The 17,494-nt window shown below is 31.1% G+C and overlaps 1 protein-coding gene and 1 long non-coding RNA gene across 3 annotated transcripts; both read left to right on the forward strand.

Moving 5' to 3' along the window:
* The first annotated feature begins 6,424 nt into the window (after positions 1-6,424).
* On the forward strand, positions 6,425-12,007 carry TPPG (Haloacid dehalogenase-like hydrolase (HAD) superfamily protein). 2 transcript variants are annotated; one of them, XM_079005441.1, is made up of 13 exons: positions 6,425-6,556; positions 8,111-8,274; positions 8,389-8,648; positions 9,388-9,528; positions 9,629-9,700; positions 9,836-9,961; positions 10,034-10,090; positions 10,176-10,277; positions 10,370-10,447; positions 10,592-10,661; positions 10,752-10,822; positions 11,483-11,575; positions 11,678-12,007. In XM_079005441.1, the coding sequence occupies exons 3-13, from the start codon at positions 8,430-8,432 to the stop codon at positions 11,723-11,725; spliced, it is 1,077 nt and encodes a 358-aa protein (XP_078861567.1). In that variant the 5' UTR covers positions 6,425-6,556; positions 8,111-8,274; positions 8,389-8,429; the 3' UTR covers positions 11,726-12,007. The 2 variants fall into 2 exon arrangements, with proteins under 2 accessions (XP_078861567.1, XP_078861566.1); XM_079005440.1 differs by having other exon boundaries at positions 8,111-8,648.
* Positions 12,008-14,642: 2,635 nt separating this feature from the next.
* On the forward strand, positions 14,643-15,125 carry LOC145057573 (uncharacterized). Its single transcript, XR_013686147.1, has 2 exons — positions 14,643-14,738; positions 14,828-15,125. It is a non-coding gene; the product is annotated as an uncharacterized LOC145057573 (long non-coding RNA).
* Positions 15,126-17,494: the final 2,369 nt, after the last annotated feature.

The following is a 17,494-nucleotide window of genomic DNA, read 5'->3' on the forward strand; positions in this document are numbered from 1 at the left end:
TACTTATTAGATAAAAATCTAATAAGACCTTCTAAGTCACCATGGTCTTGTTCAACCTTTTATGTTATGAATGCAACCGAATTAGAAAGAGGATCACCAAGATTGGTTATAAATTATAAACCTCTAAATAAATTTTAGAATGGATTATATATCATATTCTTAATAAAAGAGACTTATTGAAAAAAACTTTATGATTCAAAAATATTTTCAAAATTTGATATGAAATCAGGGTTTTGGCAAATACAACTTTATGAATCTGACAAATATAAAACTAGTTTTAATGTTCCTTTTGGACATTACGAATGAAATGTCTTGCCTTTTGGATTAACAAATGCTCCTTATGAATTTCAAAATATTATGAATGATATTATCATTCCTATAAACAATTTTGCTGTTGTTTATATTGATGATGATCTTATCTTTTCAAAATCTATTGATCAACATTTTAGACATTTAAACATATTCATTGATCTTATTTATAAAAATGGTTTAGCTGTATCAGCAACAAAAATGCATCTATTTAAAGATCAAATACGTTTTTTAGGACATGACATCATTAGAAACACAATTAGACCCATAACAAGAAGTTTAGAATTTTCATGCAAATTCTCTGACGAAATTAAAGATAAAAACAACTTCAAAGATTCTTAGGATGTTTAAACTATATACATGACTTTTTCAAAGATCTGGGAATTATATGTAAACCTCTTTATAATAGATTAAAGGATAATCCAGAACCATGGACTAAAAAACATACTAATATAGTTAAACACATTAAACAAAAAATTCATATATATATATATATATATATATATATATATATATATATATATATATATGTCTGTGTGTGTGTGTGTGTGTTCAGGTTCATTTGAGACCATGCTAATTTTGTGAGACCGTGAGGCAAAATCTAAAAATAATTTTTAAAATGCAAAATAAAAGGAAAATCCAAAATTTATTTTTTTAAATATTATTTTTGGAACTTTGATTACCTAAAAAAAATTAAAAATAAATAAAAAAAATTACCGTTTTTTTTTTGAAAAATACGTGAAATATTCTAATAGAATATTACACTGTAAATATTCTAATGTGATTTTTAGAATGTTAGAATATTATATTAGATTTCTCAGATATGTAGAATATTATATTATTCTACTAGAATATGTAAAAAAATGTATATTTTTTATTTTTTTTGGAAAATATAAATTCTAAAGAAATTATTTGAAAAAAAATTTCGAAAATTTTCAATTATTTGCATTTTAAAAATGTTTTTTGTTTTATCTATCAAATGAATGGCTAGGATTGCGTCTCACGGTCTCACAAAATTAGGTCATCTCACATGAACCTAAGCATATATATATATATATATATATATATATATATATATATATATATATATATATATATATATATATATATGTATTCATAAGACAAAACTACACAAATGGTCCCTGTGGTTTGTCAAAAATTGCCACTTTGGTCCCAAAAGATTTGGACTAGCACTAGAGGTCCAGACTTTTCATTTTTTTACGAGTTTGGTCCAATTTACTATTAACTTTTTCATAATGATGGTTTTGCCCTTAGTTTTTTCTTTTTCATTTTTTTATTATTTAAAGATTTTTTCAGATTAAAAGAAAAAAGAAAAATTTCCTTTTCTATTTAATTTATATAATTTTTATAACCTAAAAATTAGAAAATAAAAAAAATCAATATCTCTCTCTCTCTCTCTCCCTCTCTCTCTCTCTTGGGTGAAACCTACCATCAGAGATGGAGTCTCCGGTCACCAAAGTGGAGTCAATTTCCCTTCACTGTCGATTAGAAAACCCCAAACCCCTCTTTCGATTTATGTAATCCCTTTTGATCTCTACAACCCCGTAGATGACCAAAGCGGAGATGAAGACCATCGAAAAAGGCACAACCCTCATCCTCTTTATTTTTCCTTTCTTTATGCTCATCGATATCTGCCAAACACCCAACGATCAACTGCTTATACGGCTTGATCCTTCTGATTTGTTACTCGTCGTCGATGAGAAGTAAAACCACAAAGGAATTCGTCGAAGACCGTTTGTCCCCCTCACTCTTTCTTACTATTTCATACGCGAAAACCATCATCTCCACATGTCACCTGCTGTGATTCCTCGAATTTGATTCACCCTCTTCCTCTCTTCAACATAAACAACAAGGATGGTGAAACCTGATATACATGTTTCTTGTAGATATAGAGATAACCAGAAAATGAAAAATCCCCCTCTTTTCTCCTTTCTCCTTTCTCCCTTACCGGTTTCAATTTATCCATGAGTAATAACCAGGAAATGAAAAGGCCATATACATCTTCATACATCGTCACCAAATCATGCTCATCCCCTTTATTTGTGATCAACACACATTGAATGTGTGTGTGTGGTGCTGCTTCTCGGTCAAAAAAACATATACATACCTGTTGTTCAAAGTCGATCTGTAGGTGAGAGGAAGGAGGGCAGAGCGAATCTAGCACCTTGTCGCCGCTATGATACCTACTTTGTCGGACGTTATCTGATACCAATTCAACTGTTCGGAAAACCTACCATACCGGCTCCGGCGTCTTCAAATCAAAGTGAGAGTCCCCAATTCAAGGTTCGTTGTTGTGTTTCAGCATTCCTAATTTGGGGATCTTTCTAGGTCTTGATCTAGATCACTCTATGCTTTTCTAATTGAAGCTGATTTAAGCTTTTTAACCTAACAAAAACATAGAAAATGACAAACGAAGAAGGGAGATCAAATTGAAGTGTGTATTGGGTGGATTATGTTATTGTTTAAGTTGCAGATGAAATGAAAAGAGACAAGGAAGAAGAGAATGGGGGTGTTTGGGGGTGATTTTCTTCTCACATATTCAGAGAGAGAGAGAGAGAGAGAGAGAGAGAGAGAGAGAGATTTTCTTTTTTATTTTTTATTTTTTCTGTTATAAAAATTATATAAATTAAATAGAAAAGAAAAATTTTCTTTTAATCTGAAAAAATCTTTAAATAATAAAAAAATGAAAAAGAAAAAAGTAAGGGCAAAATCATCATTATGAAAAAGTTAATAGTAATTTGGACCAAACTTGCAAAAAAAATAAAAAGTTTGGACCTCTGATGCTTGTCCAAACCCTTTTGGACCAAAGTGATAATTTTTAACAAACCACATGGACCATTTATGCAGTTTTGTTTAATCACAACAACAATATAAAGATCTTTCAGTTTGATCTCCTTATTATTTTGTCTTTTAACACATATATTTTAAATATATAAATAATAAACAACATTCATATTCAGCTATTAATCAAGTTGAAAGTTAATTTATTTTGAATAAAAAGCAAATGTAATGACATAGCCTACAAAATTTTATTAATTTTATTTTAAAATATAAACATGTAGTTATGTTTATAAATTAAATCATTTATTCAATATCAAACGGTCAACCAACATCAAGTTGATTTAATGGTGATCACAAACTTTTCAAAAATAAAATAATTCCCAACCTACTTAGGTTCTAACCTCATTAGTTTCAACCTTAATATGATTTTATACAAAATCTTAAATTATTTTAACAAACACAGAATATAAAAAATCCATGTGCCCACCAATAATGTTATTGGCATCTTGTTATCAATAATAAGATATAAGCTATTCACATTACAATTACGCGTTGCAAAAGAAGTAGCATATTGCATTAACACTTAACTATATGGTTTTCATAAAGACATGCTTTATTTTTTATAATCCACAATAACAACTAACCAATATCTTTATTTTTTTACTGACTTACACATATTAATCCACTGGACAAGTTGCAAGTAAAAAATTGTTAACTTACAAAGTATACGGACATAACCTTTTATGACAACACTTCGGGTCACGACCACCACCATCATTTTTGTTAAGGACCCATGAAAAAGAATCCAAGAACATCAACTTTCTCCACTACTTTACTAGCATCCATCTAGGTTCATAAAGTAGTAACACCCATCACTCATTTTGCCCTATCAAAGTACAAATTCTTGAGCATATGTCAATGTTATTATGGGTTTGCAAGGGTTTAGAACAAAAAACTGCTTTCACAATCTTGGTACATTCATCTAGGATTAAAAAAAATCGTTATCAAATGGATGCAAGCAAATGTATCGTCAATAAGGATGTAGGGAGTTCATCACTCTCATCTTTTATTCTTTTTCAACCCATATATCGTATATATGCGCCACACCAATATTTATTTTCCCCTATCTTTTAACCCTTCCAACCCTAAATACTAGGAATTGGAAGCCTCTCAGCCCACACTCTCTAAGAAATTGGGGTATAGAAAGGCTTGAAAATTCTAAAAGTTGTGGTTTCATTTTCAGATTAAAGTATTTGGGTGGTACTTCCAATCTTTAATTGGATAAGACTCATAATGAAGAAAATAGAAGAGAGAATGTTCAAGATATTATGAAGAAGAAGTGTACCAACAACAGATTTTGAATATGATTATATGACCAGAAAAACTTCCTGTCTTAAAACTGCCACATGACAGTTTTATGTCATAAAACTGTCCAAAACGTCATAAACCAGCTTAAATTCGTGTCTAGAATATGGATCACAAAACTGGATACATTTACCAAAAAAATTCGAATTTCTGATGCATTTACCAGCTCGACCCAAGCCAGGGGCTGCCGCCCTTTGGACCCCGCTCCCAGGGGCGTTGCCCCCGGACCCCCGTAGGTTCAGGGGCTTTGCCCCTAAATAGCAGTTTACTTTCAACAAAAAAATAAAAAACAAACAAATATGCACTCCGCACCATATCAATTTGTTCAATAATTGTCAAAGTGACATTGATCAACCAATTAACCCCATTGCACTTAAATAACATTAGTGATATAAAATTACTAACACACTCTTTAATACAACTATACAAGAACAAGTTACAAATATATAGCGGAAACTTTTAGAGTTGGATAGGTTAAGGAAACCAAATTGTTGTGGTAGCATAAGAGGTATAATTCTATTCTCTTAGATACCTATAGTACCTAAGGCATCATGCAACCCATCTTTCACCACTCAGTCTATTTCGTCAATCCTGATAAAGCAATAAAAAAATCTACACAAAAAATAAATTTATTTAACTATAAAAGAATAATAATGTAGCTTTAATATTGTTTTATTATTTATTTGTAGAATGTTTTAGAGTTTGTATTTTATTAGGCTTATATATTTAAGTTTATGTACAAACATTCTATTAAAATGTATAACCAAAAGGCTTCTAGTCCAATAGTATCCGATGTTGCCCTCCCTTTTTTAGGTTGAGTGGACATAGATAAATTTAAGATGTAGGCGTTTCAATATATATATATATATATATATATATATATATATATATATATATATATATATATATATATATATATATATATATAAACGAAATCGTATTTTTAAATGTCATGTGTTTACTGTTTACGATTTTAAAAAGTATGATATTAGATATTAGACTTAGTCAATAATTATTACCACATTAGATTAAAAAACTGAAAAGTTCCTTGTTAAATTTTTTAGTAACTAGAATAGTTAATTTACTAATTTATATTATTAGACAAGAAAAGTGTCATGTATCGTTACTAGTCTTTAACTGTTACAATTGAAAATTAGAATAAAGTTGGTAACATATCATTACCAATTTGTATCAACCAAACTTGTTGGTAGCCAAACAAGTTGGTACCAAGTATAGTTGGTACGGTACTGGTAGCAAAAAAATTTATACCAACTATAGTTGGTACGCTACACGGTTTGAGTAAAAATCAACTGGTAACGTACCATGTTCAGCCCTACTTAAAAATAGCAAGGTTTTATATTAAAAATATTATTTTTGGGAAATTTTTAAAATACAATATACAATATACGTAATTCTTAAAGTATTCATGTATAATCTAAAACTTTTATTTTTGTTTAATCCTTAACTATTATATTTTAATTTACAAATCTATGTAAAAAAATTAAACATGATAGACTAAATTTAATAATAAATACAATACAATATAATAATATTTTCTTAAAAGAAACTACTTTTTATTTTTGTCATAAGACACACAATGTTGAGGTGGCGTTGTGAAAAAGGTTTTCTTTTTCTTTCTTTAAATAAAATGAATGTTGCACATTTTATAGGTAGAATTTTGTCCTTAACCATATTTATCTTGAAGTGAAATTACCTATAAATGACAACAAAATCAATTAATTGTTTAGAATAAGATGCTGAAAATTTGGTGGATATTACAAGTAAATTACCCATGAATAAATAAGTTATGAAAAAACTTTATTTATTTATTTATTTTAAATGAATATATAAAAATTAGTAATAACCGAAATGAAGGAGAGGAGGTCGTTTGCCTTGTTTGGCACGTCTTTTTTTGGGCCTATCAAACTCTATAAATACCCTCCTCCATTCCCTCTTTTTTCTCCTTCTTTTTCTCTACACACCTACAATTTCTACCAATTCCTTCATTCGTCCCTTCTTTTTCTCCCTACAAGATCATTTATTCTGCCTCTTCAATCGCAGAATTTCGTCTCTCAATCAGGTATATATATACTCCTTAATTCTACCTATTACGCTGTGCATTGTTGTCGCAATTTCATCTCGATTTGTGTTTTAATGGTTATGAAGCTGTAGAAATTCCGATTGAGATCTGATTTTTTTTCTTCTTTTGTTTTCGATGTTTATGTTTGTTTTATGATGATTTTGACAGCATAATTGAACTTAAAATTTCTCTGTGTCGTTTTATGAGGAAGTACTGTTTGTCGGTTGCAAATTGAAAGATATTGAAAGCTTGTGCGTGTCTTAATCAGAAATTCCTGTTAATTTATGTTGTTTTATAACGCATAAAACTGATAGAGATTAAGGATTCAATGTGATTGCCTAATGGGTTTGAATAATTTCATACTTCAGGTATCTGTCGCTATACAACCTCTGAAATTTTAACCCCAAATTTATACCAAAAGCATGGAAATAATAGTCAATTTGCAAAATATTATCAACAGGTCTTACGATTTCTGTTATAATATGAAAATTTCTTGATGTTTTGGGAACAATATTATTTTTTCTATGTATGTGTATAACTGCACATCGCTATTGAATTTCCAAAAGTATCGATCGATTAGCTTTTATATAATTGCATGTTTGATTTTTTATAGAGTCATTCATGTTTTTCATGTTTATTTCATAGCTCTAATAACTTGGTGTGGTGGGTTTTGAATAAACAGTTAGCCAATAAATTCATCTTTCTTGTTCCATAGGTATAGTATTATGGGTGTCGCTTTATTGCTATATTGTTTATTAACGAGTTCCATAATTTATATTAATTGTGATCATGAATAGACAAGTAAATTTCATTTTAATGTTTTAAAACATATCAAGAGCACGAGGGTTGCGGGTTATGGTGGTTGTGAAGTCACATCAAGAGAAAGAACATGGTGATACCTGACTCATATTTTTAAATTTTTTTTTGTAACAAAGTGACATCTTTATGGAGCTTATGTGAATATAATTAATATTAATTACCTTTCAACTCATATATTATGGAATAGTATAGTAGATCCATGAAGAAAATACATGTTTCCTACTTTGTAGGGTCCACATCGGGGTCATGTGACAAGTGTGAAGACACTGTTCAACATTAAATTAAACAAATAATATTTTTTTTAAAGCTTTTTGGCAATTACTTTGTGCTTCATCAACTAATGATCAGAGTTGGAGTCATGATATGTTTAATTGAATAAATCTTACAAAAAGGCGATGGATATGGATCTTTTCAGCCAACATACTATTCTTTATATTATTAATGGAATCTTTTGATCTACTTCTATACAACATTTAAAGTACAAAACATGTCTTTGATCCATATCAATCTTTACATCTTCTATGAATCTCTTCTCCTATGGATATGGTGAATTATTATTATTATATACTGCTATTCTATTCACAAATCCACTCGATTAAGTAAACTGGTGCTTTGTGTAATCATTTAAAGAACATTGTTTTTTACTTAAATCCACTTCAACTTTTTAAGATGGTCATTATCTTTCTTGCTTTTTGTAGTAAAAATAACTTTTATTTTTTCCTTCATTTTTTTCAGGAAAGAACTCCATTAAAACTAAAGTTGGTGGCTTTTGAAGAGCAAATTAACATAGTTATAAGTGTTTAATATAAACGCTTAGCTTCTGAAAATGATGCAATTTCAGAAAGCTTCTGTTTAATGGAAAGCATACCCACCACAAGTGACAAGAAAACTCTAAAAAGGTGGTTTTTTATCGATAAAACAGTTGGATAAACAGTGATCAAATTATTTTGTTTGAATATATATATATATAAAAAAAAAAAAAAAAATGGATTTGAAGCCAAAAAATGCTCCAGTTCTTGCGGATCCTTCTCCTTTAAACAAATCAAGATTAGGGATGCCTTCAAGCATGCTGCCATGTTCACAATCTGGAGCTCCATTTTCCTCAACCATGTTAACTGCTCCAAGAAAAAAACCCGGGAAACTTGATGATGTGAGATCCAATGGGTGGCTTGATGCCATGCAATCTTCTTCTCCTCCTCGTAAGAAAATTGTCAAAGATTTTGGAGTTGAGGTTGCATCTGATGATAGTGATATTGTTTACAACTCTTGGATGGTAAATACTTCATACTCATATATGTTTTATGTCATATTCTCCAATTTACACATTTAGTCCTTAAAGTGCTAATACGAACGAGTTTGCCACTAAACTTACAATGCCACATGGAATTTTTAATTAAAATGAGTTGATTTGTCACAACAGTTTTTTTTTTTTTTATTTTTTTTTATTTTTTCATACATAACATGTCATTGTTGTGTATGAATCAACTCATATTTTTAAATAATTTACATTTTTGGCCCCTAGTATAGATGATTTTTACAATTTTGGTCACAAAAAGTTTTCTTTTGCTATTTGGTCCTTATTTGAAGTTCTTGTAATGTTTTTGGTCCTTGTTCTGTGTAAATTATTATTTTGGTCCCTAATATTAGCTAGTTTTTGCAATTTGGACCCAAATATATTGTCATTTTACTTGTAACAAGACCAAAAACGTTATAAAAACCTCAAATAATGATCAAATTTTTATAATAAAAAAAAATCAGCTTTACTCATGGCCCAAAAATGTAATTCACTCTAATTTGTATTTTTCTAATTAGAATAATGTATAATATATATTTTATTGTAATAAAAAAGTCCAATGGTGCAATAATACCAAATTCTTAAGTTTAGTGACAAAATGTGTAATTATTGGACAGACTTTGTTAGTTCAATATTATTACATAAACTCCACTATATATATTATATTTCATTGTCATATAAAGTTATATTTATGAATTAATTTTTTTATTATTTGCAGCTTAAGTACCCATCAGCTCTCAACTCTTTTGATCATATTATAAATCGTGCAAAAGATAAGGAAATTGTTATATTCTTGGATTATGATGGGACACTCTCACCAATTGTAGATGATCCTGATCGTGCTTTTATGTCTGCTGATGTAAGTATCTGCACACATGATTACATCTTTTCTATTTTTTTTTATAAATCAAATCAAAGAAATATAACGATCGAGAAAAAAATAATCCTTTTGTTTCCAGATGCATTCTGCTGTAAAAGGCGTTGCAGAATATTTTCCCACAGCAATAATTAGTGGAAGAAGCCGTGATAAGGTATACAAATCTGTACAAGCTAAATGAAAGAAATAGCAACATACTAGTATTTTTCTTTATTTCTATATTCTACCCTCCTACTTTTTTTTTTTTTTTTGAATGTAAAAATATGTATGTATGTGTTGTTGTGTTCAGGTGTATGAGTTAGTAGGACTAGCAGAACTGTATTATGCGGGTAGCCATGGAATGGACATCATGTTTCCTGTTCAAGAAACATCCTCTCTCCACCAAAATACTTACATTAGATCTACTGACAAACAGGTATTCATTATATTTTCTTCAAATTTTATTTTCCTAAAATACCCTTCTTCTAAATTTTTATTAATCTTTCAGGGAAAGGAAGTGAACTTGTTCCAACCTGCTAGCGAGTTTATACCTATGATCGATGAGGTCAGGGATCAAAACTCAAACTTCAAATTTAAACAAACTTTTATTTTTTATTAATAAATATGGGATTGTAATTTGTATATGGCAGGTTTTTAAAACCCTTGTCGAGGTTACTAAGGATATTAAAGGTGCAAAAGTGGAAAATCACAAATTTTGTACCTCTGTACATTACCGTAACGTAGATGAGAAGGTGAGGGCATTTTTGGTATTTATATTGTATATGTACTTTTATTTTTATATGGAAGTTAATGACACTTTTTTGTTTTTTTTGTTTTTATTTAGAGTTGGCTTACAGTTGCACAATGTGTTCATGATGTGTTAAAGGATTATCCTCGCTTGCGACTAACTCATGGACGGAAGGTAAAAAGAAAATAGCAACCTACTTTCATTTGTTTTTTCATTATAGCATCCTACTTTTAATTTTTTTTTCTAATAAGAAAAATAAAAGTAGAATGCCATAATTGGATAGATTTTACAAATTTACAATGTCTTAATTCTCTACAGGTTTTAGAGGTCCGTCCTGTAATTGATTGGGACAAAGGAAGAGCTGTTGAGTTTCTTCTTGAAACACTGGGTATGTGTTATTTATTTATTTATTTTTTGAGATTTTTCTTGTTAATTAAATTGTGGTTTTATTAAAAAATAAATTCATAAATATAAACAGGGCTAAGCAACAGTGATGATGTGCTTCCGATTTATATTGGGGATGATAGAACAGACGAAGATGCATTTAAGGTAAGTTGTTAATATTTTTTATAAACCAATTTTACAATTTTGATTAAAAGTTAGTAACACTTTTGGTCCCTGACTGTTGCTCAACTTTCCAATTTTGGTCCCCAAAAAGTTGTCTCTTGCAATTTTGGTCAAATAAGTGAGGTTTCTGTCACTTTTTTGGTCTTTGCTTCAAGTAATATGACTATATTTTGGGACCAAAATTGCAAAAATCAGCTATACTCGGGGACCAGAAAGAGTAATTTTACATAAAGAAAGGGACCAAAGACGTTACAAGAAACTCAAATGAGGACCAAAGTTGCAAGAAAATCTTTTTGGGACCAAAACTACAGAATTCAGCTATACTCTGGACCAAAAATGCAATTTATTCAATTTAGTGTATATAACATTTTGGTCCATGAGTATAGCTGATTTTTTCAAATTTGGTCCCAAAAAGCTGTCTCTTACAAATTTAGTCCTTATTTGAGGTTTATGTAACTCTTTTGGTCCATGTTCCAAGTACTATGACTATTTTTGGAACCAAAATAGCCAAAATTAGTCATTTTACTTTAAAATATTGGGACCAAAGACTCAAATTAGTACCAAATTTGCTAGACCTATACATAGGGACTAAAAATGCAAATTACTCAATTAAGACGTTGGACAATTTTTGTACCTTTTTAGGTTTTGAGAGAAGGAAACCGTGGATATGGAATTTTGGTGTCTTCCGCACCCAAAGAAAGCAAAGCCTTTTTATCTCTTAGAGACACTATAGAGGTTCGTCTGTGTTCTATTCTGTGTTTTGTTTTGGTGTTAAGGTTGATATGAATATAATATGTATGTATGTATGTATGTATGTATGTATGTATGTATGTATAGGTGTCAGAGTTTCTCAAGAGCCTAGTGAAATGGAAGGAACAACAGTAAGAGTAAGAGTAAGAATAAGAAGATGATTTGTGAAAAGTGGGTACAGATGTGTCATGTGTGTTCAAAATTTAGTATTTGATGAATAAGTGGTAGCCTGTGGGAACTGCGGGCTTGTTTAGAAGAGTTTTTATTCCATTTTGTTTCAGTGTGAGTTTTTTGTTTTTTTATTTTTAATTTTATTTGAAGTTTATAATGAGTCATGAAATCAATTTGAGATTGTATTATTTTTGTTTTGTTTTGATTGATTGGTTCATTTATTTTAGTTCTATTCTTTTTGGTGTAGTGATATTGTTGATGATATAAGATTAATGTTTATATTTGCTCGTATATACATAGATGATAAAGAATTCTCTAAAAGAATATCACTAACATTTGTTTGTTTTTTCTGTATGAATATAACATTTTTCCATGTCGATTTTTTTTAAAATTTTCATATACTGAAATAGTGAGATTAAAGCTATTTACGTTTTTGGAGTTAGAACACCATTAACATTTTTGTATAAATCTTTACGCTTTTGGACCATTAAAGTTTTGGAGAAAAGAGTGAGCTTTTAGTAGTGGGCCTTGACATTTACAAAGTCAAAAGTGTTATGGATTGTACAAGCTGGACTTACTGTTATGGTGGTGTTACGAATAAACTTATAATAATGGACTAGTTTAAATATACAATTACTCATTAAAATACAAAAAATAAAAGCTCATTTCGTAAACTAATTACTTGTGGGAAAAAAGAAAAAAAAAACATAAATGGTGGTTGCCACAACCATATATCCTATTTTACTTTGTTTGATACCACGGGAGGATACTAAGGGCAAGGAGGGGTTGTCTCGTCTTTTAGTTAGAAGTGGTGTATAGCCCATTATTTTTATATATATTATGCCTAAAAATGTAAAATTTTGGTTGTAGCCCTTCCTATTCTCCAATTCTTTTTTATATATTATCTTTTCGATCATCCCAAACTAAATTTTCAAGCTTGGTTGATATGTTTGTATAAGGTTATATAACTTAGAAGATTTATCCTTGACTTATTCTTTTTATTTTTATGAACTTTTAGAATACATCAGTATACATTACAGATTCATTTAAGAGATAACATACAATGAAATGCTTGTTCAAAAATAAAATTTGGAGATAACATATAATCGAAATCACAAGGCTTATCAAAACCATCAAGAATATTCATGAGGTGCGTGAGAATTATTTTTGGCACCCCTCTCCCCCAACTTGAAGAGATAGCGGACAAACATGTAGCGTGACTTGAAATTGTCCAAATAGTGGGTGTGGAAGATGTTAGGTGAAAATATATGCAAGTTTAATTGATATAGGTACAAAAAGGGTATATAGTCGTCAACAAGAAACCAATTTACGAACAAAATTATATTAAATATCAATATGCTTTGCATGTTAAGTTAACGAGAAATGAGATTTTGACTTAGAAATGTAACACTTTGATTGTTATATAGTAGAGTGTGGTAATCAAGAGGCAAAGCATGAAGTTCACAAAGAAGATGAATGATCCAAACAATTTCAGCAATAGTATTTGATAATTTATAAGTTTCTTGATTTATGCTAAAATTAATAGCTTATGTATGTATTATTGTTTTTATTTTAGAATTTTGATAATTTTCAACGAACGAGGCTTCTCAAAGTCATGAGATCTAAAATGGATCTTATTTAGAGGATAAACTCATACCTTGAGTGAACTATATGAACATTTTAGACTATTGAAGAATTTATGAGATTCGACGTCCCACTCTTGCTCTATTTGTTTAGATGGGTGTATTGGTGCCGATCATTTACCGAATTCTAGTTGTAGTCCTTGGATTTCTATTCTCAATTCGGTTAAGCAATTAAAGCAGAAAGGTATTGATATGATGCTAGCTTGTACTTGTAACACTTGTATCGAGTATGGTTCCTTTTAGGCCTTCTAATTAAGATTATTGCATTTTGGCCTAAGTAGTTAGTACGCAGGGCATGCCATAGGGTACGCTTAGCGTACTAGCTGAGAAGCTAGTACGCGGGGTGTACCACATGGTACGCTTAGTGTACTAAGGAGGAAGTCTGATCGTGGAGTCGAGCCTCGTACGTTGGGTGTACGAGGGTTTAATGAAACACTAATTTTAGGGTGTTGCACCATGTATAAACTCCTTAAGTCCCTAGGGCTGGCCTCTTTACTATCCTCCATATATCCTAAGCCCTAAATTTCGACCCTTAGCCATCATTTTGTGTCTTTGAGCACTTGAGAAGAAAAGTTGGTTCTTATTTGCTCATTTTGAAGGGATAAAAGAAGGTTGAAGGTTCATTGCTTAGTGTGAAGGTTAGAGATCCAGAATCATCACTTCTTCTGCAATTCATTTAGGTATAAGGATCTTATCTTGACAAGTTCTCTTATGGATCTTCTTTTGGACTTGTTTATGGCCATTTTAGTCCCTTTTGGTTGGTCTTGATGAGTTAAGACCGTTTAAGGAAGTCAGATCTGAGTTTTGGTTGAGGCCTTAATCGATTAAGAGCTGGAAAAATGGAAGTTGGCCAAATGGGGGAGTACGTTGGACGTACAAGCAGGTACGCTTAGCGTACAAGCCCTAAAGCAAGTACGTTGCGCGTACGTACTGAGTACGCCCAACGTACTCAACAGGTTGGGCTATGGACTCTTGGGCTTTCGGTTTGGGCCATGTTTGGACTTGGATGTTTAGGGCCTTGTTAGGCCATCGGGTTTTTGGGATGGTGTGTGTTTTAGGTTTGCTTGGAAAAGGCCCATAAAGGGATTTGGGCTCAATTTGGAAAATTGGACCATGATTAGGACCAAAATCGTAGAATCCACCTATACCCAGGGACCAAAAAGGCAAATTACTCAATTAAGACGTTGAACTTTTTTTTTTTTTTTTTTTTTTTTTTTTTTTTTTTTTTTTACCTTTTTAGGTTTTGAGAGAAGGAAACCGTGGATATGGAATTTTGGTGTTTTCCGCACCCAAAGAAAAGCAAAGCCTTTTTATCTCTTAGAGACACTACAGAGGTTCGTCTGTGTTGTATGTTATGTTTTCTTCTATTATGTGTCTTATGTTAAGGTTGATATGAATTTAATATGTATGTATGTATGTATAGGTGTCAGAGTTTCTGAAGAGCCTAGTGAAATGGAAGGAACAACAGTAAGAATAAGAAGATGATTTGTGAAAAGTGGGTACAGATGTGTCATGTGTGTTCAAAATTTAGTATTTGGTGAATAAGTGGTAGCCTGTGGGAACTGCGGGCTTGTTTAGAAGAGTTTTTATTCCATTTTGTTTCAGTGTGAGTTTTTTGTTTTTTTATTTTTAATTTTATTTGAAGTTTATAATGAGTCATGAAATCAATTTGAGATTGTATTATTTTTGTTTTGTTTTGATTGATTGGTTCATTTATTTTAGTTCTATTCTTTTTGGTGTAGTGATATTGTTGATGATATAAGATTAATGTTTATATTTGCTCGTATATACATAAATGATAAAGAATTCTCTACAAGAATATCACTAACATTTGTTTGTTTTTTCTGTATCAATATAACATTTTTCCATGTCGATTTTTTTTAAAAAAAAAAAAAAATTCATATACTGAAATAGTGAGATTAACATTTTTGTATAAATCTTTATGCTTTTGGACCATTAAATTTTTGGAGAAAAGAGTGAGCTTTTAGTAGTGGGCCTTGACATTTACAAAGTCAAAAGTGTTATGGATTGTACAAGCTGGACTTACTGTTGTGGTGGTGTTACAAATAAACTTATAATAATGGACTAGTTTAAATGTAGAATTAATCATTAAAATACCAAAAATAAGAGGCTCATATCGTAAACTAATTACTTGTGGCAAAAAAAAAAACATAAATAGTGGTTGCGACAACCATATATCGTATTTTACTTTGTTTGATAACAGGGGAGGATAGTAAGGGCCGAGGAGGGGCTGTCTGGTTTTTTAGTTAGAAGTGGTGTATAGCCTATTATTTTTATATCTACTATACCTAAAAATGTAACATTTGGGATGTAGCACCTCCTACTCTTAAAATTTTTTAATACATTATATCTTAGAAGATTTATCCTCGACTTATTCTTTGTATTTCTATAAACTTTTATAATACATCAGTATATAGTATACATTGCAGATTCATTTAAGAGATAACATAAAATGAAATGCTTGTTGTTCAAAAATAAAATTAGGAGATAACATATAACTGAAATCACAAGACTTATCAAAACCATCAAGAATATTCATGAGGTGCATGAGAATTATTTCCGGTACCCCTCTCCCCAACTTGAAGAGATAGCGGACCAACATGTAGTATGGCTTGAAATTGTTCAAATAGTGGGTGTGGAAGATGTTAGGTGAAAATATATGCAAGTTTAAGTGATGTAGGTACAAAAAGGGTATACAGTCGTCAACAAGAAACCAATTTACGAACAAAATTATATTAAATATAAATATGCTTTGCATGTTAACGAGAAATGAGCTTTTGACTTAGAAACATAACACTTTGATTTTTATATAGTAGAGTGTGGTAATCAGGACGCAAAGCATGAAGTTCACAAAGAAGACGAATGATCCAAACAATTTCAGCAATAGTATTTGATAATTTATAAGTTTCTTGATTTATGCTAAAATTAATAGCTTATGTATGTATCAATGTTTTTATTTTAGAATTTTGATAATTTTCAACGAACGAGGCTTCTCAAAGTCATGAGATCTAAAATGGATCTTATTTAGAGGATAAACTCATACCTTGAGTGAACTATATGAACATTTTAGACTATTGAAGAATTTATGAGATTCGACGTCCCACTCTTGCTCTATTTGTTTAGATGGGTGTATTGGTGCCGATCATTTACCGAATTCTAGTTGTAGTCCTTGGATTTCTATTCTCAATTCGGTTAAGCAATTAAAGCAGAAAGGTATTGATATGATGCTAGCTTGTACTTGTAACACTTGTATCGAGTATGGTTCCTTTTAGGCCTTCTAATTAAGATTATTGCATTTTGGCCTAAGAGGTTAGTACGTGGGGCATACCATAGGGTACGCTTAGCGTACTAGCTGAGAAGCTAGTATGCGGGGCGTACCACATGGTACACTTAGAGTACTAAGGGGGAAGTTTGATCACGGAGTCGAGCCTTGTACATTGGGCATATGAGGGTTTAATGAAACCCTAATTTTAGGGTGTTGCATCCTATATAAACTGCTTAAGCCCCTAGGGCCGGCCTCTTTACTAGCCTCCATATCTCCTAAACCCTAAATTTCGACCCTTAGTGTAACACCCCAAAGTTTGGAAAGCCAAGAAAAGAAAGAAAACCTCAAGTTTAGGGGAGACTCGGCGAGTTGGGTCTGATCGAGGAAAACCCTAAATCCAGGACTTGGAGCCTATTTAAGCGTCTCATTCTCTTTCCTAGGGTTCCTTTACTGCCTCTCTACCCCAGAACACCAAACCCTAGCCGCCATATCCGTTTTTGAGCTAGATCTTGCCTTGAAGAATGCACTAAAGCTTGGAGGAGGAAGAAAGACCTTGGAGGTGCAAGAAGGGACTGTAGATCTGGGATTGTGGAGTCATTTCAGACCAATTGGAGGTAATAAGCTGTTGCTTGGACTCCCTTTGCATCTAGATCTATTCTTATGTGTGAGTTTTGGTCATTGTTGGTATGATATGTAACCAATTCGAGTTGGAGGTTCAGATCTAAGGTTGCTACCTCAGATCCATGTTGGTTTTGGTCTTGAATCCCCTAAAGTATCAGCCCTCGGTATGTTGAAGAAGCATGT

This window comes from Lactuca serriola, chromosome 6, assembly GCF_051521515.1.
Source record: "Lactuca serriola cultivar US96UC23 chromosome 6, Lser_US96UC23_V15, whole genome shotgun sequence".
Taxonomy (NCBI): Eukaryota; Viridiplantae; Streptophyta; class Magnoliopsida; order Asterales; family Asteraceae; genus Lactuca; species Lactuca serriola.

Coding starts and splice junctions, on each gene's coding strand:
- TPPG (XM_079005440.1), top strand. CDS start 8,361: ATGGATTTGAAGCCAAAAAATGCTCCAGTTCTTGCGGATCCTTCTCCT. Junction 10,278..10,369: donor ACCGTAACGTAGATGAGAAG/GTGAGGGCATTT, acceptor GTTTTTATTTAG/AGTTGGCTTACAGTTGCACA. Junction 10,823..11,482: donor CAGACGAAGATGCATTTAAG/GTAAGTTGTTAA, acceptor GTACCTTTTTAG/GTTTTGAGAGAAGGAAACCG.